We start from the raw sequence: 27,070 nt of genomic DNA, 5'->3' as shown, positions 1-27,070 counted from the left end.
CCCCCATCCTCAGTGACAAATATATGATTAGCCCAGGAAACCTTAACCAGAGTTTTAATTCAAAACATTCTTAGTTTGAGAGTACAGTACAGTAAGTACAGAACATATAATGAATTGTAAACTATGTCAGGCTGATGGTGTCCATAAGGACAGCATTACAAGAGTGTAAGTAATCATACTTATCCATTTACTTAATTTATTAAATTTTAATTATTAATCTTATTAACTAAATTAATAACTAATGTAAAATTATTTAAATCTATTAAAATTTAATCTTTACATGATGTTTGCTAACAGCTATTTGTTAACTAATTCAAGACAAGTAAGCCTAGACAAATAAGAATTGCATAATCTTATGAACAACTTTATGTAAATCAAGTCACCATAATTTATTAGTTCTGCAGTCTTCACAGTCACTGAAAAAGTGGTACAGGAAATACTATGAAACTTCTGAGAAAAATCTGTAATTCTTTAAGAAATTAAAGGCAGACTACACTCCATGCAGGTTTAAGTGCTCACATTTTCTTGATATACCTGCACACCATGCCATTAAAAGGATATTTAAGATCTATTTTACTGACAGTTTTTAAATCTTCTACTTCTGTTTTGGAAAGTGATTATCATATAAGATTAAACCAGATGGTTGATTCTTCTGGTTTAATGTCTCACAGAAGAGCAAAATCTTATGCTCTTCTAGAGCATAAGATTTTGTTTTCTGTGAGGAATTACTTTATAGCTTCATGTGACTACATGGCACACAAGTTTCCTCTGAAAAATGATTCCAATGTGAACATTGCACAAATTTCATCAGTTGGCAATGCATCGTTTTCAAATTTGAATTTTTTTTGTGAATGACTTTCCAGTTCTTGGTGTCATTATAAATAAAGAAATAGATGTTTTGTGGTATAATTTTTGTCAGTTTCAGTGTAAGAACCTACCAGATGCAATTATAAAAGAAGTAAGAATTGATGTATAGTGGTCCTTGATTGGGGAACTGACAAGTGCACAAGGAAGCTTGAAATATAAGTTATCCAGTGTCATCCTTGGAATTTTAACAATTCCTCATGGTGCTGAGTGTGAGGAATATTCAACCAGGTTAGAAAAATAAAAACTGAATTCATTTCTTCTCTTTCTGTTGAAGCTTTGGAAATGCTCCCAACAACCAAATCTAGACAACAGGGCCATAGTTATGAACAAAACTTTGACTCATCATTTTCACCCGGAGAAGGGCAATCACACGGTGAGGCATTGAATTCACTAGTTCGTGAAAGCATTCCACGGATATTTCCATCCATGCTTGCTGCACCGCTGTCTGTAATTCCGTCGCATTCCTGCATGGAGGATGCAAATCTTGAACAGACCTTTCTACAGCATCCAATCAAGAGTGTATCGGGAATACACCATTGCTCCACAGGGTTTGTATCCGCTGAATGGGGAAGCCATTCCATGGTGGTAATATCTGTGGAATGCTCTTCGAACCATGTTCTAGTCCTCACAGCTCTGTGGGGAGGTGCATTGTCCTGCTGGAAGAGTCCATTGCCCTGTGGGTGCACGATGACCATGAAGGGATGCAGATGGTCTGCAAAGATGGACACATAACCTGGACCATTCAGAGATGCATCTAGACATACCAGAGGTCCCAACATGTACTGGTTGAACATGCCCAAGACCATTACTGACTGTCCACCTGCCTGAATGGGTTTCCTTTTGGACATGATGAGTGCATAGCTTCGTGCGGTTTCCGCCAGGTACGCACCCTCCTGTCCACTCAGAATAACTGGAAACAGGACTCATCGGACCAGGAGACCAATCTCCAATCATCCAAGGTCCAGTGCCAATGTTCTTTCACCCAATTGAGGTGAGGTGTAGAGTCCTGTGTCCTGGTGTTAGCAATGGGAATGTGGTGGGTCGGCAGCTCGCATAATGTACTGCAGTTAATGATCTCCTGATGGTTTTGGTGGAGGCATTTCTACACCCCCCTTATTGAAGTTGGTAGTGATTTGTGCCACCTTCGCTCTCCGGTTGGTTGAAACAATGCAAGACAGATGTCAGTGCCATGTTCATCCACCACTTTCTCTGCCCACAGCACTGTCCACAATGAGATTTTATTCCGGAAATGCCATATTCCCGATACAGTCTTGATACTGTCGAATGGGATAGTGTAATTTCTGTACCACCTCCTCGATAGAGTGACCCATGCATTGGGCACCCACTATCATCCCTCTTTCAAAGTCGGTTAACTCAAGACGTTTATCCATACTGACATCGAATTACTGTCTTTGTGAATGCAATGTAACTATATACCTGCAAGAATTGAGTTTGTCCACTAGAGAGAGGGGTGACAGTGTTGCATTGCCCAGGAACCAGTTATCTATCCCATGAATGCTGTCCATTCAGTGTACTATAGATTTTCATACTTTGTTTGGAATTATAAAAATAAAAGTAGAAATCATTAGCCAAAATTCTGGCAAGAATGAGATAATAAATATAAACCATATAAACCATACCTAAGAAATGAGTATCTCATCTACACACTAACAAAGGCAAAGATCATTCTTGCATGTTGGGCATACCCAGTAAAATTACCTTGAGATATATCAGATACTTTACCTGCATCATATGATTGTTAGTATGATTTCTTGAATAATCAGATATCATTTACAAGGGTGAACATTATCTGTAAGTTAACCATTTAAAGTTCAGCATTTAAAATTCACTTATGTCTGCTTAACACAGACGAACTCTTTCCCATTAGGTACTAACTGTCAGCATCAACTTACAGTGCAATCATCAACTGCCCAGTATATTCCAAAGAGTGACAAATGGCATTTCTCTTGACTCTCACAGTTATGTGCTACTTTACCTTTACAATAGATTTAAAGACTTATAAATGTCCTTATTTATTTTTTATTATTTTTACCACCAAAATTGCATAGGCATTTTTTAATAACCATCGGATTCATTCACATTTTAATTACCATCAGATGTTGAAAATATTTTAAATTGAAACCAGTAATACATTGATTTCCTGTAATTCTTTCTCAACAACACATAAAATAGGTATTTCTTGCATGTTATACTTCATTTTTACTTTAAAAATGAGTTTTTTTTATAAAGATTACTTAATAAATAGTCACATCTTAAAATAAAAAAAAAAAAACAGACTTGAAGTGCAGAGCTGATGAAATCAATGGTGGCATAGTGGTGGTAGGACTATATCAATCATCACATGTCTTTTCAGGCTTTTGTTGCTGCTGGAAAGAAACTGTCCAAATGGATTGATTTTGACAACTTTTTTGTAGCTTCATGAAGTTCAGTGTCACTCTCTGTAATTTTCTCCAACTCTTCTAGCTCCTCTCTTGTTAGCTCACACCCATGAGCGTCAATAAGGTCCTTCACATCCTCTTCACCAACCTCCAGACCCATTGATTTACCAAGTGTGACAATATCATTTGTCAACCAGCATCTTCAAATCCATCAATGTTATGAATAATTAAAGGCCAGATCTTTTTCCAGGCTGAATGGTGGAAACATCATTCCAAGAACTTAATCAGCCTCACACAGTCCAGCCTGTTGAACTTCAACCTCCAAAAATCTTTGAGGGTGGGAGCATTTTCACCAGAGGCTGCTGCAAAGCAATTTGTGAACATTTTTGCAGTGTAGATTTTCTTTAAGTTTGCAATCACTTACTGGTTTGGTTGAAGAAGAGGAGTGGTATTGGGTGGCAAAAATATGACTTGAACAAAGTCAAATTGTACCTGAAGAGATTGAACAAGGTTGGGATCATGGCCTGGCACATTATTCAGCAGGAGCCTTCACAGGAAGCTTATTTTTCTCAAGATAACTCTTCACTGAAGGACAGAAAACTTCAAACTCCCATTCGTTGAGGACATATCCTGTAATCTAGGCCTTCTTGTTACTGCGGAAAAACACTCCCAGCATGCATTTGTCGTGTTTAAATACTATGGGGGTATTAGAGTGATATACAAGCAAAGGCTTCAGCTTAAAATCTCAAGAGGCATTGGCACCCAACAGAAGAGTGAGCCTATCTTTCATAGGCTTATGCCCAGGTAAACTAGCCTCATCTTTGGTGATGTACGTGTTCCTGGGCATTTGCTTCCAGAAGAGGCCGATTTCGTAAATGTTAAAAACTTGCTGGGGAAAATAACCCTCCTGATCAACTAACTCTTGGAATTCAATTTTAAAGGTCTCAGCTGCTTTATTATCAGCACTGGATGCCTCCCCATGCCTTTCAACACTTTTAATATTCGCCCCTTTTTTTTTTTTTTTGAAGTGCTAGAACTCTGCTGGCTTTAAAGTCTTCAAAGTGCACAGCACTGCCACTGGTTGATGGAGCTTGAAGTTTCAGATTGTCATAGATCTGAAACAATTATACGAGTGATGTTCCATGCACCTCATGTTGAACGATAACATTGTTGAACAATAACAAAGACCCTAATTAATTGAGGACAATCATATGAGTGATGTTCCGTGCACCACGCATCTGAAAATTTCCATCCATGTATCGTTCCAGCTATATTGGAAAGCCATCGGTATCTGCAAATATCATCGGTTCTTAAAATTAAAGATCGTATGGATACTATATCGGATGTCGATGTCATCGTAAGTCAAGGCCCTACTGTACTACCATTCAGAATTAGACACACACACATGGTTACATGACTTTTTTCTTATTTTAGACTGCAGAAAGAAGCTTACAACAATTTCAGAATTTTTTTGCACATACTTTTGAAACATCATGTATGTGTATATTCCAAGCTCTTAATGGAAGTATGGCATTTGCTATTTTATTGTATTTCTTATCTCTGTGAATTTGTAAAATATTTTAGACAATTAAAATTACCTTGAGATATATCAGAAACTTTACCTGGATCATATGATTGTTAGTATGATTTGTTGAATAGTATATATCATTTACATTTGTTGAATATGAATAGTCTGTATCATTTACATTTGTTGAATAGTCTATATCATTTACAAGAATGCACACTATTTGTAAGTTAACCATTTAAAGTTCAGCATTTAAAAATTTAAAAATAAAAGTTATCGTTATTTTCACAGATTGACATAATTAGTGTATAGTAATTTGTTTTATTCTTATGATTTTTTTTTTTTTTTTTTAATGCTGCTCAGATGTGGTTTGATATTAATGGGTTCATCTATCAGGTAAAGTTTCATTATATTAATCTGTGAAAGCAAACAAAATATTTGTATACTATGGAGACAAATCAGTAAATAAGGTGAATGTCAGTATAGCTTTGATATGTTTTTTTCCAGAAACACCCTACCAATTAATGGAACATTTGCTCCATTAATTGACAGTATTCTTATTATGTCAGAAAAGTAAGTGTTTAAAGAATTCAGACAATTATTTATCATGCCATTATTTATTCTTCAACTTTGAACCATTTTAGACAATTATTTCTCTTCTAAATCATTCGGACCCTAAAATGCACCTTTAAGTGGCTTAAACATGTGGAAATCATGAGGAGGAAGGGAGGTCTAAATTTTATGGCTGTTGTAGGATTTCAAATTTCTTAATGTGTTTCAGTCACCGCAGAAGTCAGCATTGTTCCAAGTTTAGATTTGTTAGTGACAAATGGGCCTGGAGTACTGGGGTCCATAGTTTCAAATACATATATATATACACAGTTATGCCCAGTTAATTTATTAAAGTACAAATAAAATAAAATATAAGTACAAAATTCAGTAGCTTTCGGAACACGTGTCCCTTTATCAACTGACAAATTTGAATACATTACAAGCAAATGTGGCACGTTACTCATGCGTCATTGTTGTAGCACGGACGTGTGCTGCCTTACGCCAGTGATCATCCATCAATAAAACGGTTGTCTCTAGGATGGGATGTATATGCATGCCTTTCTGGCGATTTAATGCCTTAGGGTTGTTTATTATGTTTAGTGACTCTAGCCATAGGCGGTGGCGAAAGTGTCGCGCGTGGTCCACTATCTCAAAGTCGCGCTTGGGGTCAAGATCGTGGTTGGTAGCCCAAAAATGTTCTGCGAGCACGGACTGGTCAGTTTCGGCAAGCCGGATTGCTCTGTCGTGTTCCGAATTCAAATTTGTCAGTTGATAAAGGGACACGTGTTCCGAAAGCTACTGAATTTTGTACTTATATTTTATTTTATTTGTACTTTAATAAATTAACTGGGCATAACTGTGTATATATATATGTATTTAGATTTGTTGTTAGTGAACGCAACTTTACAACTGGTTTTCTAGCTAACATTAATTTCATCAGCACTTTGAATTGAGTTTGGTGATGCTGCCCTGATCTCTCAGACTAACTTCCATCCACTGTGCACTTTACTCCACTTGCATGTTTGTTAGGGATAAGCAGTTGTCTCTATACTGTGCATGCATTCTTTAGTAGATGTCACTTAAATTCATTCAGATAGTAAAAATGAAATCACATTGCCCTTCAATGGTAGTGAAATTTTAAAGAATAGCATTTATTTTGAAAAGTAATGAAAACACTAGTACTTTCAACTTTAGATTATGAAAAATGCAAAAACATAATATTTATACAGTGTCCACAGATGTCCTTTGCAAAACTGAAATGTTGTTGTGTGAATGGGATGCATGATACAAACCTGAAACCATTTCCAGGTGATAAAGGATATCTTGGAGTTTTTATTCATTAACCGGAAAATAGCACCTGCAGCAGATGGCAGCACATAATCACAAAACTAATCATGGCAGAATTTACTAACACAGAGATAAGTTGTCACGTTGTCACAAAATGCATGGATTGTCGTTTGGAAAATCTACCATTAAAAGCATTGTTTATTTGGACACGTTACAGAATTTCCTTATGCTTCAATTCAGGATGGCAGTGATGGCAGCTTGATTTCCCAGCAAGATGGAACTCCACTACATTATCACAAAGAAGTTTCTGCATACCTGAACATAGTTTCCTGGGAAGTGGATTGGAAGACGAGGACCAATTTTGTGGTCCCCACAATCCCTCATCTAACTCCTTTAGATTTTACTCTCTAGGGATTCACGAAGGATTAGGTGGATGTTCCGCCTATACCAGGAACCATTATGGAACTTAGACAATGCATTTGTGAAGTAATTGGATTAGAGGTCGGATATCTGCAGAGTAACTCAAGGTGGCGCATCAAACGCCTCTGTTTAAAACTTTAAGATATCCTCTGTCACCTGGATGTAGTTTCAGGTTTGCATCATGTACCCTATTCATGCAATAATATTTTAGTTTTGTAAATCTTTGTGGGTGCTGTCTGTAATGGGTACTAATTTCCATGAAAAAATAAAATTGCCCTTCTATGATCAGTATTATTTAGAACTAGGACTTAAGCATGCTGTTCATCCACCAAAAAAAGAAAAAAATATGTGTACTTCCATACACAAATCATTTAAATTTAAATATGAATATTTACCTCTAATTATTTGTTGGATCTTTCTGGGGGTCTGGATAATGGTCTTGATTGTTGATGGATGGACTCTGTGAGTTTGTGAAATGCTTCTGAGGTACAGAGGCTAAGCTGTAAATCTTGGGGTCTCCCACGTGATCTTTAACAACCCTATCAAACCATCTGTTGAGCCTCACCCACAGTCATGGACCTAGAAGTATGGTAATTTTACCACTGCTGAAGTATGCCCTGCCATGCTGTGTTTGCAATGTTCCATAATGATGGTACTGAAGATGGTAGTGATTCTGCCCCTTGAGCAACCTTGCATTTGGCAGCCTTTGAAGATTGTACTGGTTGCACTTGGTACAAGAAGCTTGTTATGTTCTACAATAAAACTTTGCAGTAAATTTTATTATGGAATTTAGAAAATGTTATGCAATGCAGGCACAAGATATGGACTACAGCCCTGAAGAAACTACAGGAGAATTCTTTTGTGTTATGTAATATAAAAACATGCACGAACTGCACCTGTTAACAGATAACGATGCTTGGATGTGCCTTATAAAAACAGATAAAACCTCTATAAGCCGCTCTTTCAACTAATTTGTCATTTAATCATTTAATGATTAAACCTGTCATTTAATCAAATATGTTAAATAAAATTAAAGAAGCTTACAGCAAAACTATCTGCTTGGTCTGCAAGTTAGTATATGATAATGGTCTGATAAAATAATGTTCTGCAATGTCCTAATTATAATATTTCTGTTTGGATTGTTTAGAAATAAATATTCAAGTTATAGTAAAAGCAGATTCTGAATTTTTAAAGTTAGTTCTTGACAAAAATAATGATCTGCCATTCTCCAACTGCTATAATATATTTATGGCAGTTATAATACATTAAATATAGTTGAGAGTGAATTTGTGTATACATCTAAATTATTAAAAACATGCACGAACATTTGTGTGTGTGTGTGCAAAGAGAGAGATTAGTAAGGTTTAAGAAAGCTGCAATTAATAAAGATATTATTTTGATATGTATTCATTTTTAAATTATTTATAATTTATTTACAGTTAGATCGATTGGCTTTATAGTTTATGTCTTTCAGCTTCCTGGGCAGTGGGAAGAAGCCAAAGTGATTTTAGAAAGACCTGGACCTGTAGATTCTACAGGACCTTGTGCCAATACTATACCTCAAGATGACATAAAAACTGTGTCTCTTCCATCAGGTAACTTTTATTTAATTATATCTGTTAAAACCCCATAAGTTTAGTTTTTCCTAAGCCCTGATTATGCGGTATTAAATTGGTAAAAGTTTTTGACATCTATGAAAGATGCTATCAGTATGTATTGGATGTGAACAAAATCCTATTTAGTCTCCTTCATAATCCCGCCCACAACAGGGAGGAGAGAGAGAGAGAGAGAGAGAGTATATATATTGTTTAAGGTTTAGGCCTAAACGGTTGTCAACTGAACTAATGAGACTCGTGGCCGAGAAGAAAAATGCATGGGATGCGTATAAATTATCAGGCAACAAAGGAGCCTATGGCAGATATAAGCAAGTCACAAAGGAGATTAGGCAAGCGAAGGCAGATTACGAGAAATCTTTGGCAAAGGATGCTAAGAAAAACAGCAAGGATTTCTTTACTTATATAAGTTCTAAAAGAAAGGGGATGAATCAGATTGGTCCACTCGATATCGATGGTTTGACTGTTGATGATCCTGTTCAGATAGCAAACAAACTGAATGAATATTCTGCATCTACATTCACACCTCGTGTGAATGTAGATGCAGGAATTAAGGAAGGAAAATGCCAGAAGGTTATCAAATTGTAGCAGGGTGCTTAATGATTTTGTAATAACTGAGAGCAAAGTGGAGGAGAAATTGTTGAAGCTAAACATAAGAAAGGCACCTGGGGTGGATGGGATCTATCAGGTTATATAAAAGGAGGTGGCAAAGGAACTAAGCAAACCCTTAGCCATAATTCTGAATGCATCCTTGGACTCAGGGGAGGTCCCCACGGACTGGAGATGTGTAAATGTATCCCCAATTCACAAAGAGGGATCAAAGGGTGACACAAGTAATTACGGACCAGTTAGTTTTTAACTTTTGTTCCAGGTAAAATAATGGAGTCACTGGTTAAAGATGCATTGCAGGATCATCTAGACAAGACTGCAGCAATAATTCAGACACAGCATGGGTTAAGGGAGTGTCTTGTCTAACAAATTTGATTGGATACTACAAAAAAGGATTCTTCTGATCCTATGCTTATCTTTAGTGACACTCCAATTTCTAGGCAAAATGATATATATCTTTTGGGGATTACCCTGACTTTTAATCTCTCTTGGCACAAGTACATTACAAATATTGTTTCCTCTGCATCTTAAAAACTTGGTTTTCTCTTTCGCTCTTGGCGTTACTTTTCTTCCAAACAGCTGTTCACTCTGTACAAATCGCAAATCCATCCTACCATGGAATATTGTTCCCACATCTGGGGCGGTGACCCCAAAACCTCTCTCAGGCTTCTAGATTCCATTCAGAAGAGGGCAGTTAGGTTAATTAATGACTCCTCTCTAACAGAGTCTCTCCACTCACTGTACCTTAGATGTACTGTTTCTGCTGCATGCCTTTTCTACAGATACATCCATGGGCACTGTTCTTCTGAATTGACTTCTATAATTCCTGCTCTCTCTCTCTCTCTCTCTCTCTTTCAGAACAGGCTGAACACGTGCAGCCAACATCCATTTACCATACAACTTAAAATTCACAGAACCAAGTTTTCAACTTCCTCGTTTATTCATTCACCTGCTGTTTTCTGGAACAACCTTCCCTCATATGTATTTCCTGAAAATTACAGTCTACAGAAGTTCAAGTCTGATGTCAACAAATATCCTCTTTCGTCTTCTCAACCTCCAACCCAAGAACGGTACTAAGTACTATAGGTTCTAATACCTCTCGTGTTTGGGGTTTTCATAAAAAAAAAAAAAAATGATATGGTTGCAAAGGAAGTGGATGCAAAAAATAATTTTGATATCATATACTTGGATTTCAGGAAAGCTTTTGACACTGTTGTGCATGGAAAACTACTGTACAAATTGGAGCAGAATGGTATTAAGGGTAAGTTGTTATAATGGATTAAAGGGTGGTTGAGTGGGAGAAGACAGAGGGTGGTAATCAATGGGTACTGCTCTTCGTGGATTAATGTTATTAGTGGAGTTCCACAGGGTTCAGTGTTAAACCCACTGTTGTTTTGTATATTTATCAATGATATTGATGAAGGTATATCAGGTTTAGTGTTGAAGTTTGCAGATGATACAAAGGTTGGCAGGGTTGTTAATGACAGTAATGGCAGTGTGCTACTGCATCAGGATCTAGAAAATTAGGGCAGATGAGCTGAGAACTGCATATGGGTAGAAGTAACCCCAGAGAAACATACAAACTGTGTGGTACTACACTTAGGGTGGTAGAAAATGAAAAAGACTTGGGAATAATTGTGCAGTACGATATGAAGTTTTCATATCTTATGAAGCAATGCAGACAGGCTGCAAGAGCAGGTCATGGGTTTTTGTCAATGATATACAGGAATTTTGCTAGCAGGGAATAGGAGGTGATTATTCCTTTGTATAAGGCAATGGGTACTGCATACAGGTCTGAGGCCTCATTTTAGGAAGGATGTAGATTTGCTTGAGCATGTACAGAGAAGGGCAACAAGATTGGTGAGGGGAATGAAGGGATCCTCTTACCAAGAGAGGCTTAACGTCTGCAAATTGTAGCAGCTGGAGACTAGGCACCTGTGAGGTGAGGTGATCTGATTGAGGTGTATAAGTCCTTGAATGGGTTGAGCATGCTGAATTCTGATGGGATTCTTCCACTTGCTCAGATTATGAACCTAAGGGGGCATAAATTGAAATTGAGGAAAGAGAATTGTAAAATAGATGTGCAGAAATTTGCCTTTAGTCAGTGGTTGGTAAATTGCTGGAACAAACTTCCAATTGTTGTGGAAGTTGATAGCTTAAATAAATTCAAGGAGGAACTGGACAAGCATTTAGAGGGAATGGTTGTGTGAATTTTAGTGATTGTTTGATTGTTTGCTATACCACTTTGTATATTTCGACACCCTCACCCAAAGTTGCATCCTGTTTCCCTGAAATAGCCATATTCACTCCAAATGCCTTGGGAGGAATTAGCCGTTAGGATGTGTTTGGATGCCTTGTTAGCCCTGTCAAAATTTTTTTCTTTTTTTTATCATGATCCCTTCAATTCAGTTTTCTAATCGGTTGTTTGCTATACCACTTTGTATATTTCGACACCCTCACCCAAAGTTGCATCCTGTTTCCCTGAAATAGCCATATTCACTCCAAATGCCTTGGGAGGAATTAGCCGTTAGGATGTGTTTGGATGCCTTGTTAGCCCTGTCAAAATTTTTTTCTTTTTTTTATCATGATCCCTTCAATTCAGTTTTCTAATCGGTTGCAATTCACAGTACTTTCCTTCAAATGTGTGTTCTTTGATTTAAATTGACTCTTAACTGATAATGTAATAACAGCTGAATTTTCTGCCAAACTGGAAAAGCAAGTGCAGTTTATAATGAAGAAATTTTTAAAACTGCATGTTTATTGCCTGCCACCAAAGTTTTTTTTTTTTTTTGTTTTCATGGGAAATTGACATCTGTGTTAATTTTCTGTAACTGCTTGTACTTCCACAAGTTTCTTATGTGTGTGACTCTAAAATGCTATGGTCATTCATTGGTATAGGTGAAAAATATAATGAAGCAGCCGCTGCAGCATTTATTGTGTATTATAAAAATATACACTTTATATATATCCATTGTCCTGCCTGACAGTGTTACTGAAAAGGTAGAGCCTGCTCAGGATTTTAATTTAATGAAGTTTATTGAAGTGTTGTTTATAAAATTTCTCTCTAGGAACTATTGTTTCCTGACAAGGAGTTGCTTTGAGCTGCACAGTTCTCAGTAGTATTACTCAGCAGTGCTGTTCTCAGTTTAGTTTTCATATTGTTTATGCACATTTTCTGCCCCAGTGATTGATTTCAGCTTACTGTATAGGTAGTTTTGAATTCTCTTTTTGTTTTAATTAAATTGGCCTAAAACAGTTCCTAAGTGAGTCACCTATGCCAATAATGTGAAAAGCTATCAGTAAAACTTTTTTTCTTAGAAACTAAATTGGACATTCTAAAAAGACTTGATGGTTTAACATTTAATAGTTTTTAGCAATGTGAAAATCAACACTATAGCAAATTATTGTAAATAATTATAATTCGTTTGTGGTGTTGGTGAATGAATAAAAGAAAGATAATCATCATGATGTATGTGTTTGACATGGGAATTAATTTAACCGTAAATTAATATTTCACAAAGAATGAGGTTTTATTTTCTGTTTTAGTTACGTCACAGAATAAACTCTGATACATATCCAAAGATTGAACATTACCTGTTGCTGTCATAAAAAAAATATTGCAGAAAAGATAAATCTGTGCCCTTGTCTTTTAAGAAATAAAAAGGGGGGGGGGGACAGGAAATAGCTCTTCATTTATTTTACATTCATATATGCAGGTAAATAAATGATAGAATATTGATATTTCAGGTTCTTAAAAATATTACAATTGATGTTTTGATGATTTTCATTAAGAAGAAATCTGACGCTGAAAAGGGCATGATTACACAGGTATAAAATCAGTTGGACACAGTTCACCATGCAATGCATTATTTGAAGCAATTTGTAATAATGCAGTAATTTTAATTTATATCAAACACTGCAGATCTTCTCTGAGAGCTGTTATTGTCTAAATTATAATTCCAGAAGAACTATTTAACATTATGATTATACATAATTTTTACTTTAGATTATCATGTTAATTTAGCTTGATTACTTTTGCTGATTTACCCAGGCCTTATATGGTTCAAGAACATTAAAAACTAAATTCTGAACCCAAGTCTAGTTTTTTTCTGTGGGATCAATATCATTTTCCCATTATGCAGATTGCAATTTCTCCTCTATTACTGCTAGAGTTGCTTCTTTTACCTTGGAATATATAACTTAAGTCATTTGTCACAATCATATGCTATATTAGCCCTTTCCACTCAATCTTATGGTGTGTCTAATAAAGTTGTGAGAATCAAGCATATATTTGTGTACACACCCAATTCACCCCCCCCCCCCCCCCAAGTTAGGCCTGGTTCCCTTAAATTCTTATAACACTCAAAGTGCCTTGGTAGTTTGAGTAGTTTGACAGAACCTTTCATGCAGATTTTCCACTCAGTTGTAACTTACTATCTTCCAAGAAAAGTTTTTCTTTGAGATCTCTCTTAAAACCTTGACATTTAATCAATAATGATCAATTAAACAGCCTGAATGAATTGTAGATGAAACATTAAATACTGCTAGGTCTATTTAGAAATATTTATTAATTAATTTATATCATGGGCAACTGTTTGTAAGCTGTATGTTCATCATCATCAGCCATTTCCAATCCACTGCAGGATGAAGGCCTCTTCAGCAACTTTCCAGTTCCTTCTGTTTTGTACAATGGTCATCCATTTACTGTCCATGAACTCTTCAATTTCATCTGTCCATCTCCATCATTGTCTTCCAAATTTTTTTTTAGCTCCTCTTGGGTACCATTCTGTTACTGACCCCAAAGTAATATTTTAACATTAGCATTAGTTGGGCATATGATGCAAGAAAGCAAGCTTATAGAGCATCAGCCAAAAAAAAAACCCCTTCCCATTTCATCCATCTAGTCATTCCAAATGTTTGTTTAATTTAGCTGTAAATTTATTTAAGCTGTTAACTTCCACAACAACAGATGGAAGTCTGTTCTAGCAATCAACTACCCGCTGGCTAAAGTCAAACTTCTGCATATCTATTCTACAACTGTCTTTCCTCAAATTGAATCTGTGCCCCCCCCCCTCAGGTTCTTAATCTCAGTAAGTGGAAGTATCCCATCAGCATTGAGCCTGCACAAACCATTCAAGGCCTTGTACACCACAATCAGATCACCTCACAGGTGCCTAGTCTCCAGATGCTGCAACTTACAGAATTTAAGCCTCTCCTGGTAAGAGAATCCCTTTGTTCCTCTCACCAATCTTGTTGCCCTTCTCTGTACTTGTTCTAGCAACCCTACATCCTTCCTAAAATGAGGCCTTCAGACAGTGCTCAAGGTATTGGCCTGACCATTGCCTTATACAAAAGTATAATCACCTCCTTGTCTCTGCTAGAAAAATTCCTATATATCATTGACAAAACTCCATGACCTGCTCTAGCAGCTTGTCTGCACTACTCAGAGAACTTCATATCTGACTGCACAATTACACCAGATAGGTCTTTTTCATTCTCCACTCCCTGAGTGTATTACCACTCATTTGGTATATTTCTCTTGGGTTACTGCTACCGATATGCAGTACTTTGCATTTGTCAATATTAAACTTCAATTGCCACTTCTCACCCCATCTACCTAACTTTTCTAGAATCTGTTGCAGTAGCATACTGTCTTTACTATCATTAACAACCCTGCCAACCTTTGTATCATCTGCAAACTTGGACATTAAGCCTGATATACCATCATCAATATCATTAATAAATACACCAAACAACAATGGGCCCAGCACTGAACCCTGGAGGACTCCACTAATAACATTAGTCCATGTGCAGCAGTGTCCATTTATTACCACTCTCTGCTGTCTCCCACTCAACCATCCCTTTATCCATTGCAGCAACTTGTCTTTAATGCCATAACTGCTCCAATTTGTTCAGCAGTCTTCCATGTGCAACAGTATCGAAAGCGTTCCTGAAATCCAAGTATATGATATCAAAATTATTTTTTGCATCCAATTCCTTTGTGACCACATCATAGTATCCAATCAAATTAGTCAGACAAGACTTCCCCTTAACAAACCCATGCTGTGTCTGAACTATTACTGCACTCTTGTCTAGATGATGTTGCATCACTTCTATAACCAGTTACTCCATTATTTTCCCTGGAACACAAGTTAAACTAACAGGTCTATAGTTACTTGTATCACCTTTTGAAACTCCTTTGTGAATTGGTGATACATTTGCACACCTCCAGTCCATGGGGACCTCCCCTGTGTCCAAGGACACTCTCATAATTATGGCTAAATGTTTGCTTACTTCCTTTGCTGCCTCCTTTAATATACAGCAGGCCCACATTATAACACTGTTCGCTTTACGCTGATTCGCTATAATGCTATTCTTATATTATAACCCCTATCTGACTATAACACAGTCACAGATCACTATAAACGCTCTTTTACAGATTGCATTTTTGGCATATTTAACGAAATCGTTTCGTTTTATGGAGTCGATAGCTTGAAAATGAATAGCAAAACAGCATTAAAACGTTTCCCATGCCAACTTGAGAAATTTTCCCATGCTCAGTGAAATTTTCTTGGATGCTAATTTAATTGCAGTACAGTGACTTGTTACGTAGTCCCGAGATCAACATTTTAAAAAAATGATCAAGTATATTGCTTGTAATATTTGTAATAGTTATCACTCAGTATAGTATTAGACATCGTGCATAATGGACAGTTTACTTGAATATTGTATCATAATTAATGCAACCAACACAGTTACATTTTCGAAGAGTTAAGAATGGCCAATAAGAATGAAAAGCAACAACTGGGCGAAATACAAGACTAGAAATGTAAGAAAAATACTGCTGAATTCGAAAATTAAATTAGACGTTTTGAAGTGAATTGATTCCGGTCAAAGATAAGCGGATGTGTGCCATAATTTAGGACTTGCAAGTTTAACTGTAAGAACAATTAAAAAAAAATAAAGAATTAATTTTAGCAGTGGGAAAGATAGCTGTTCCGTTGCAAGCAATTAGGACTAGGCTGTCTATTAGGATTGAAATGGAAAGACTAACTAATTTTATTGAAGATAATATCCAATGCAGAATTCAGTTAAGTTAAATATCATAAATAATAAAAAAGCGAGAGACATTAGCCTATATGATGATCTGAAGAAAACTCACCTAAAAAAAAAAAAAAAAAAAATTGGAACCATTTAAAACTGGTAAGGGCTGGTTGAATAGATTTAAAATCCAGGGAGAAGCCGCAAGTGCAGATCAAGGAGCCGAAACTTTCAAAAAAGAACTTGCTAAAATTATTGAAGAGGGGTATTGTGTGTTATACTTCTCAACAAGTTTATAACATAGATGAAGCAGGACTTTTTTGGAAACGAATGCCTAAAAGAAGCTTCATATTGAAAGAAGAAAAAAACATGCCAGGTTTCAAAGCGGCAAAGGACCGTTGACTTTATTGTTGGGTGGTAACGCTGCGGGGGATTTAAAATTAATACCCCTTTTAGTTTATTTGGAAGAGGGCCAAAGTTCAACCCAAAATCGACACATTTTTCATGATTAAATTCATTATTTTAATTGGAATTTTAATTTTAATTTTGATACGTAAGTATCTACACACAAATCGACACACAATATTTTATATGTACAAATATTAAATATTTTGACCGACATTTGTGCATCTTTTCACTACCGTTTATTATTGATTAGGAAATATGCTATGGCACCGACCGCAACTCAGAAATACATACGTTACCTTATGGGAATGCGGCGCTCGCTTAGTGCCGATTCACTTAGCGCTCTGTTTTTCCGGAACGAATTATATCAGCATTAAGCGGGGGTCACATGTAACTGGATAGATCCTGTCCTTATGTTTAACTACAACAATTTCTCCTCCACTTTGCCCTCCGTTACAAAATCATTTAGCTTTCTGTTAGATTTTAGTAAACTTCTGTCCTTCCCCTTCCTTACTGAATTCCTCATGTGTGAATGTAGATGCAAAATACTCATTCAGTTTGTCAGCTATCTGAGCAGGATCGTCAACAGTTGAACCACCAACATCAAGTGGACCAATCTGATTCATCCCCTTGCTTCTAGAGTTTACATAAATAAAGAAGTCTTTGTTGTTTTTCTTTGCATCCTTTGGCAACGATTTCTCATAATCAGGTTTCGCTTGCCTAACCTCCTTTGTGACTTGATTACAGATTAGCTTATATCTGCCGTAGGCTTCTGTGTCACCTGTTAATTTATATGAATACCATGTATTTTTCTTCTCTGCCACGAGCACTCATTAGTTCATCTGACATCCATTTAGGCCTAAATCTTGAATATTATTTCTTAGTTGGTATGAAAAGCCTAGTAGCTTCCAAGATTAATTCCTTAAGGCCTCCCATTTAGAATTCACTCTTTTTAACATCATCAGTTGATCCCACTGTATAGAATTCAAAAACTACCTGAGACCACTCTAGTCACCTTTACGAAAACAAAAACCCTTCCCTTTACCCTTGATGGTAGTTACATCTTTAAGTATATCCCACATCGGTAGACTGTGATCACTGTCATCTAGTGGTTCCTTTATCTGCAAATTCCTAATGCATACATTATCACTGCTGATAGTCAGATCAAGATTATTACCCCCTCCTGTTGCCCCTCGAATGTGTTGCTGTAGAAAACCATCCTCCAATAAATCCACAAAAGCCTTGCTAGCTTGCGAGTGACCAACCCACAAGTTCCAGTCAATATCTGGAAGGTTAAAATTCTAAAATTATAAGGCATTCTGATTTACTGGCCCACTCTATTTCTCTTCACAATTGTTCATAGTACTCATCAGAGTCATTATGCTTATAACACACTCCTACTCTCATTTTCCCTTTCACAGTGTTTATGTCACACCTAACTGACTCCAACATTGCACTCTCCACCTATGTCAACTAGATGCACTTCATTAGATTTTATGTTTCTTAACTAACAGCCTAACCCCTCCTCCCTTCCTACCCTGTCTATCCTTTCTGTACACATAGTACTTCCCAAATTCCAATTCTGCACTGCTTATATCTGTGTGACACAATGTTTCTGATATCCCAACAATATCTGTCTTTGATGCCTTGACCAGCACTTCAAATTCGTCAAATTTATTTACTATACTTCTGGCATTGGTGTACATGTAAGTATACATGCACCTGTTGTTACTCTTAGTTACCCTAAAACAGCCCATGTATTTTCTTGTTCCATGATGACTCCCAGCAGCTCTTGAAGTCCCATGCAACTTGCACTCTAGGCTTCTGCTCGTTACAATAAAAGCAGTGTAAGAATCGCTTTCACCTCTGCCCGCAGCTACTCTTAATCTTTAATCTGTGAATCCCCCCAAGCTAGCAGTTTTCCAACCCGCCCAACACTGCCTCGTTATGTCAGCAAATATTTTTGCACCCTTTCTGCTTAAGTGTATCCCATCCCTGTAGAAGTAATCTCTTCTGTTAGCAATCACAGCCCACGCTGAAAAAATTCTACCCCATGAGCCTTGCACAATCTTTCCAAGGCCGAATTGTTTGACAAGGCTCTCATCATATACTCCCTCCTATTGTGTCTGGGCAGAATTGCAGACACTTTCAAAATTCAAACCTAGCTTGCTCCTTTTTTTCAACATTGACCTGTACTTGTTAAGTAAATCTGCAGATCTCTTACTCTTAAGGTCATTAGTGCCAACGTGTACAACAATATCACCTTTTGTGTCCTTAAAAGGTGATATCTGTTTTACAACATCATCCACTTTTGCCCTTGGCAGACATACCCTGGTCCTGTTCCACCTATCCTTTTTGGATAATATATTCCCTGTCTCCCTGACAATAGAGTCAATAACAATAACTAGTTCCTGTGGGACCAGCACATTCTGCCTTGGAGATGGTCGCTGTGTTGCCTGATGCATAGGAATGAGCTCTGGCGTTTAGTTAAGGCAGCTGAGATTTTGATGGTACCCTCTTATTAATTTCCTCGAGCACATCTATGCTACACCTCAAACTCTGATAGATGCCCATCAGAACGCTGAGTTGGCATCTAATTTCCTCACAGTCGATGCACTTAGCACACACACACACAAAAACATCCTCCTTGACTAGATCATGTCCTGTTGTTCTAGACAGATCTGCAAACATTTCACATTTCGTGCATTTTTTTAGACTGCGATGCATTGGAGAATCGCCCCCTTCGGTTCTCCACGAGCTACAGCACTCTGGCTAATCTGTGAGCATGTTATTTTGCTGCTCTAATCTGGATCATGATTCCGTTTAAGTACAACTAAAATTAATAAATTTTACTGATTAATTGATAATACTATACTATACTAAGCTAACGAATTTATAATACAGATTTCTAATAAATTATTTGCATCCCATAAAACATTAATAAAGAATGCTGTAAAACAGGCAGCACAACATTCATTTGCCCTTTGTTTTTATCAGAACAATTTTATGAAAACAGTTTCATTACAGCTTATCTAGTGTTTCGCTATCTAGTTTTACATTAAACCTTATGCTTGCTAGTTCGGGATATATGCTGGTATAACAATAGTGGCAAGTTAGGAACGGTAAATCTACGGACACTAAGTATTAACTTTCAAAATCGCTATCTAAATTCAAAATAAACCAAGGTGCTTGACTAGGACTATAAGCTACTTATAGAAAATAATTTAATATAACAATTAAGTCAATAAAACAGTTAAATATAATTAAAACTTTATCATTTGCCTGAGCTGCAATACCTTGTCCACTTGTGGATTGGATACCCTTACCGATATTAAGTAATAACCTACAAAATATCTATCTAAGGTTAAAATAAACTAAGTTGTAACTAGAAATATAAAGTTACCTCTAGAAAATAAATTTATATGCCAATTTGAGTCAATAAAATGGCAAAAATTTAAGGAAAACTTCTCTATTAGCTGTAGCCGTAAAAACTTCGCCTGCACGGAGCTACTCTCGTTCCCGTCTAGCCAAAGACTAGTTTACATCTGTATTAAGCATGAAAACTCATTCATCAATTTCTCTGTCACCATTATATCTCTGTCTGCTGAATATTAAATTATTAGCATCCCTTGTATCCATGGCCATAAAACATTAATAAAGAATGCTGTAAAACAGGCAGAAAATGCTCAAGCATGAAGCACAACATTCATTTGCCCTTTGTTTTTATCAGAACAATTTTATGAAAACAGATTCATTACAGCTTATCTCTCTATTGTATTTGACACATTAAAAAAATCTAAAATATCTCTGAGTAACCATAAGGAAATCAAAAAAATTGGAAGTTATATAAGCTTCCAATCCACCGCCGCCCCCATGTCTGCTTGTGTTGCTTTAATCTTCATTTTTGCTGATTCAGCAACTGTACCTTACAGTATTATGACTGTCCTGTGTAGTATTTGCTTCATTGGCAAGGAGGACTAGTCCTCCTTGGAGAGAGAGAGAGAGAGAGAGAGAGAGAGAGAGAGAGAGAGAGAGAGAGAGAGGTCAAGCTTTCAAAATTTGCTTCAGTTTTCCACTGGCAATAAAGGACATATGTGTGCTTCTTGGCAGCTCTGAATACTATTTCACCTATTCATGGGTGCTTCCCATCACAGCTTACCTAATTTTATTTATTTAAATTCCTCTTCAATCAAGGCTGTAGTTATCTGATTCAGACAGAGAGTGGTTTCCCCCTCTGTCTGAATCAAATAACTACAGCCTTGATTGAAGACAATTGATTAAAGATTTCAGCTAACATGACATGCTGATTGGTTCCTGAAAATGCTTCTACATATGAATGCATGATAATAAATAATGCAACAAGGCATAATACTATAAGAGTAACCACATTCAAAACCTTAAAATTATACTATTAATTTTAAGGCAGGGTTGTTAATGACAGTAATGGCAGCGTGTACTGCAACAGGATCTAGAAAATTTGGGCAGATGGGCTGAGAAGTGGCAACTGAAGTTTAACATTGACAAATGCAAAGTACTGCATATGGGTAGAAGTAACCCCAGAGGAATGTACCAACTGTGTGGTACTACACTTAGAGTGGTAGAAAATAAAAAAGACCTGAGGGTAATTGTACAGTCAGATATGAAGTTTTCTGAGCAATGCAGAGCAGTCATGGGGTTTTGTCAATGATATACAGGAATTTTGCTAGTAGGGGAAAAGGAGGTGATTATCCCTTTGTATAAGGCAGTGGTCAGGCCATGCCTTCAGTACTGTGTACAGGTCTGGAGTCCACATTTTAGGAAGGATGTAGATTTGCTTGAGCGTGTACAGAGAAGGGCAACAAGATTGGTGAAGGGAACGAAGGGATCCTCTTACCAAGACAGGCTTAAGTTCTGCAAACTGCAGAAGCTGGAGACTAGGCACCTGAAGGTGATCTGATTGAGGTGTATAAGGCCTTGAATGGGTTGAGCACGCTGAATTCTGATGGAATTTTTCCGCTTGCTCAGATTACCAATCTAAGGGGGCATAAATTCAAATTGAGGAAAGACAGTTGTAGAATAGATGTGCAGAAATTTGCCTTTAACCAGCGGGTGGCTAATTGCTGGAACAAACTTCCATCTGTCGTTGTCAAAGTTGATAGCTTAAATAAATTCAAGGAGGAACTGGACAAATGTTTAGAGGGAATGGTTGTGTGAATTTTTTTTTTTTTTTTTTTTTTTGGCTAATGCTACATGAGCTCATACGCTTGCTTTCTTGCCTCCCATGCCTCTATTACTATTACACCATAGATAGATCTTAAACAAAAACTGCAGTCATAGTGTAAAAGCATCATTTGAATTGTATCTCATATTGGGATCATCCTTTGCAACGAGTTACTATGTATTAAACTATCTCAAATAAGTAACGCTTCACTAGTAGAGAAGACTATTGTTACTTATTCTCGGTGAGCACCACCCAGAGATACAATGCAAATGATGCCTTTACACTCTGATTGTAGTTTTTGTTTAAGAGCTATCTTTGGTGTATCTACACCTATATTTAATAGTATAAAAACCTTTTCTCCTTTTATGGAATTTTTTTCCTCCACCTCGCGATGGGTACTGGTACCAAGTTCATGGGGGGCTATCTGGTTACTGTTATTATTGTTGTTGGTTGAGGAACTCTCCTACTATATTTCAAGTGTTCAGAATCACAGATTTCTAGAGTTCCATGTAAGTGTTCTCCTGAAGGCCTGTTGCTCCTAGGTTCCTCTTTGTCTTTGGTCCTTGTACCTCCTGATCTTTTTCTTGTAGATTTTCTGGAGATTACTGGTGTTATGCATGCTATATTGATCAGGTAGGTAGCCCTTTCCTTCATGTCACTGAGGGTTATATCTGGTCTGTTGTGCAGAATCGTCTTATCCGTTATTATTGTAGTTAGTTTAGTTCCAGTATAGTTTGTGAGTAGAGGTCTCTAGTATGGTCTGAGGTTCGCTTTCTTTGATCAACTGGTATTTTTGCAGTAGCTCCTGATGTTTTATCTTGACAATTGGTCGTGTCTATGAATGTACTCCGTCTGGGGCCAGGTGGCATCGTTGACATGTGTCATCTGTCACCCTGGGGTCCTTCCCTGTAGTTCCTGATGTTGATTATTTGGTCTTGGATGATGAGCATGAATCCTTCGGTCTCAGGGGAAGAGCTTCCCATTAGTGAGCCATGCATTGGATGCCACCTTGTCTATATAGTCTTGATGCATAGTTCCAGTATAGTTTGTGAGTAGAGGTGTCTAGTGTGGTTTGCTTTCTTTGATCAACTGGTATGTTTGCAGTACTGTCTGCCATGGAATGCCTTCTTTGCCTATCTTTCAGTTTTCATTTCTTTTTACTGCCTGTGTGAGGGGGATCTCCTTGTTAAGGTTGACTGCTGTGTGCTGCTTACCTATCTTTCTTATGACTTGGCAGATTGGTGCTGTGTTGTACTGGAAGTAATCCCACATATTCGTAATTGCCTTCTTGTCTTGTCTTGTTCAGTGAGGTTAGTCAGTCTCTTCCCTCCTTCTTTCCAAGCTATGGTCAGCCTCATGATGGCTGAATGGGTGGTGTTGGCTGGCCTTTGTCATCATTTTCCTGATTGAATCACTCAGGCAGAATTTAACAATTTGGTCAGAGATTTTAACCTCTCCAAAACCAAAGCTCAATTACTAGAATCATGGCTTCAGCAGTGGAATCTTCTTGAAAAGGATTTCAAAGTGTCTTTATAGGAAGAGGCAATCTAACCTAACAGCCCATTAGTCCATGGTGGTACTTTGGTTTATTGTAACAATGTCCAGAAATTAATGAAAGTTACATCTGGAGCAATTCCCTGAGCAGTGGAGGCTTTTCATTAATTCATCCAAGATCAGTTTGGAAGTAGTTTTACTCCATAATGGAAATAAGTATCCATCTGTACCATTGGCCTGTGAAGTTCACATGAAGGGAATGTACGAGAACCTACAGGTTCTTTTGCAAAAAATATACTATCAAGAATACAAATGGAATATTTGTGCCTACCTAAAAGTGGTAGCTTTGCTGATTGGATTGCAAGGTGGATACACTAAATACTGCTGCTTTTTTATATGATTGGGACAGCTGAGTGAAGGATTGCTACTGCAGGGTAAAAAATGGTCAGACCATTCAGAAACTACACCAGGCCAGAAAAATGTAATACATCCTCCTTTGGTGGATAAGTCAAAAATCTAATTACCTCCATTGCACATCAAGCTAGGTTTGATAAAAATATTTGTGAAAGCAATCGACAAAAATGGAGGATTTTCCTGTTTGAGGCAAAAGTTTCTTCGAATCAGTGAAGCCAAGATAAAAAAAGAGAATTTTTGTGGGTACTCAAATCAAACTGCTTTTCCAAGATGAGGAATTTACTAAAAAATTAAATGCTACAAAATTAAGAACCTGGAAGGCATTCGAAAACGTCTGTTTGAACTTTTTTATGCAATGAGAAATCACAAAATTACAATGAAATTGTGGATTAGCTAATTTTAGTGTACAGTGTTGGGATGCAACATGTTGTTAAAGCTTCATTTCCAACATTCCCATTTAGACTTTTACCCTGAAAACTTGGGAGCGGTCTCCGATGAACACAGTGAAAGGTTTTGCCAAAATATTTCTCAAATGGAAAAAGATACCAAGGAGAATGGAGTCCAAATATGTTGGCAGACTACTATTGGAATCTTGTACACGAGACACCAGTGGATGATTATAAAAGGGAAAAAATGACAAAATAAGTGTTTCTTTATTAGATAAACATTTTTGTAAATAGAATAAGGTTAATTGACCCATTGTTCAATATTTAGTATATACAATTTTTTTTTTACTAGAAACTTAGTTTTTGACTTTAATCTCTTCTCCCTTAAAATTAATGGGTGTTACAGCAATGTGGTTGCCATATTTGAATTCAGCAACTTCAAATTTACAAGAATCACCCTGAATATTAAGAGGGAGCAAAAAAAAAAAAAAAAAAAAAAAGTTTTTTTTTTTTTATCTGACTAGTGTAATTTGTCTAGTTCTTGAATTTATTCATGGAAGAACTAGGCAGGAAACAATAGTCAGGAAATTTATTCAAGGAAGAATTGCTAATTGCAAATGTGCATGAAACTGCTCTCTTTTTAGGTCAACATTCTTTTTTGTGAGAGAAAGAACTCATCATGAACTCCCTCTTAAAATGGTCGTCAATGGCGTATTTTCTGACAATTACTGTGGCTGTTAATGTGAAAACCCGTGTCATAGCTATGGTATGGCAGGTGCTGTCTTGACCGTAGTGGCCAAATGAAGTTAAGACAGAATAACTGAATTTGTTTATTAATTTATTTTATTTTTTAAATCCGTTTAGCTTTTTATGAAACTATAGGCTTTTGGATAATTGAATTATTTTATTATTTAATATCATTAATTAATATTGTTAAAATTGGGAGGAAGAGACATAACACAAAAACTGGCAAGACTCTTCACAAAATGCATTAGAAAAGGTGTGACACCAAAGCAGTGGAATAATGCAATCATAGTTTTACTGCATAAGAAAGGAGATAAATCAGAAATTGGAAATTATAGACCAATTAGCTTGTTATCCCACAACTACAAGTTGTTCACAAGGGTCATTACTAACAGATTAGAAAGAATTCTTGATGAGAATCAACCGAATGAGCAAGCTGGCTTTAGGACAGGATTCTCAACTATGGATCACCTTCACGTAATATCACAGCTAATGGAGAAAGCAAATGAATATAAAACACCATTATGCCTGGATTTGTGGATTATGAAAAGGCATTTGACTTCGTATGGCATAAGGCAATGTTTCGGGCACTGGAAAGACAAAGCATAGATACCCCATATATTATGATTTTGAAGAAAATATATGAGAATGCTATCTCCTTTATTAGACTAGACAAAGACAGTAGCAAATTTAAAATTGAGAAAGGAGTTCGACAAGGAGACACAATATCTCCAAAGCTGTTTGCTGCTGCCCTTGAGGAAGCTTTCAGAATATTAGACTGGTCGCAGAAAGGAGTCAATGTGAATGGAGAGTACCTAAACCATTTACAATTTGCAGATGACATTGTGGTCATAAGCCACTATCCCAAAGAATTAGAGGAAAATCTTAATCATTTATGCACAGTTAGTAAGGATTTTGGACTAAAGATGAATAGCTAAAACAAAAGTAATGTTTTGTTTTAGCTATATTCAGCTAAATATAGCTAAAACAAAACATTTTTGTTTTGTTTTAGGAGCCACATAAAGGGACATAATGATTGAAGGAGCAGTAATTGAAAAAGTGGAGTCATATACTTATCTGGGACAAGTTATTAGCAGTAATAATGATAAATGGCTGGAAGTCAAGAGAAGAATAAATTTTGGATGGATAGCATTCAGGAAATATAGTCACATACTGAAGAGCAATATCCCAGTTTGTCTGAAACGTAAAATAATGAACCAAGGTATACTCCCCACCATGACTTATGGAAGTGAAACCTGGGCACTCACCAAAAGAATGGAAGAGAAGCTGAGAACTACACAGCAAAGAATGGAACAAATTATATTGGGAATCAGACTGTTAGATTAGAAGAGAAAAACGTGGATTAGGCATCAAACTCAAGTAAAGGACATTCTTATCAAAACTAAAGAACTAAAATGGTCTTGGGCAGGACACATAGCTCGAAGACATGATGACAGATAGACTAAGAAAATAACAGAATGGTACCCAAGAGGAGCTAGAAGAAAACCTGGAAGACAACGGTGGAGATCGATAGATGAAATTCATGAGTCTGTGGGTAGTAAATGGATGGCCATTGCACAAAACAGAACAAACTGGAAAGTTGCTGGAGTGGCCTTCATCCTGCAGTGGATTGAAAATTGCTGATGATGATTAATTAATATTATAACTATAATTTAATTTAATTATTTTTATTTGATCCGTCCTCCAAAATACAGAATAGTATATCTTTATTTACAAATTCTTAATGTTGAAGCCATTTTTCTGCTCGATTTGAAGGGGAGAAAAGTGGCAATTCTACCATAAAGACTAAGTCCTACCATGAAGTCTTTACATAAAGACATCAGGAAGAAATGGAGGAAAGTATGCTCTCCATTCTTGACCATTGTCTTCTGCTAGTAAATTTCCCTCTGAATTGGAAATAGGCATCCTAGCATGAGATTGGTCAGAACTAAGATTCTGGTTTTAGGCATTTTCATAGGTTAGCTTTGGTGTTTGCTAGTGATATTGGGGACACTTACTCTTAAGTCCAGAATTTTACATTATGCTGCAAACAATAGGAACAGCTTTCACTCTCATGGCATGGTGCTATCCCTACTCTTAGTGCCCATGTGCCT

General features: G+C 36.7%; 1 protein-coding gene and 1 long non-coding RNA gene across 8 annotated transcripts in view; one reads left to right on the top strand and one right to left on the bottom strand.

Annotated features, from left to right (window-relative positions):
* The window catches only part of LanB1 (laminin subunit beta-1), a 503,856-nt gene that overhangs the window by 236,176 nt on the left and 240,610 nt on the right, over positions 1-27,070 (top strand). For 5 of the 7 annotated variants that reach the window (XM_090369708.1, XM_090369709.1, XM_090369710.1 and 2 more), the window contains 2 exons: positions 5,155-5,187; positions 8,525-8,645. In XM_090369708.1, coding sequence (XP_090225834.1) covers positions 5,155-5,187; positions 8,525-8,645 — 154 coding nt within the window. The remainder of the gene's footprint in view (positions 1-5,154; positions 5,188-8,524; positions 8,646-27,070) is intronic. The other 2 variants (XM_090369712.1, XM_090369711.1) reach the window with 1 other exon arrangement.
* Positions 1-27,070, bottom strand: part of LOC150088911 (uncharacterized) — a 230,943-nt gene that overhangs the window by 121,784 nt on the left and 82,089 nt on the right. The gene's annotated exons all lie outside the window — the stretch shown is intronic.

This window comes from Mastigoproctus giganteus, chromosome 3 (assembly GCF_048544385.1).
Source record: "Mastigoproctus giganteus isolate SK-2022 chromosome 3, ASM4854438v1, whole genome shotgun sequence".
NCBI classification, from domain to species: Eukaryota; Metazoa; Arthropoda; class Arachnida; order Uropygi; family Thelyphonidae; genus Mastigoproctus; species Mastigoproctus giganteus.
The sequence above is the reverse complement of the archived record's forward strand: the minus strand, read 5'-3'. Positions and strand labels throughout refer to the sequence as shown.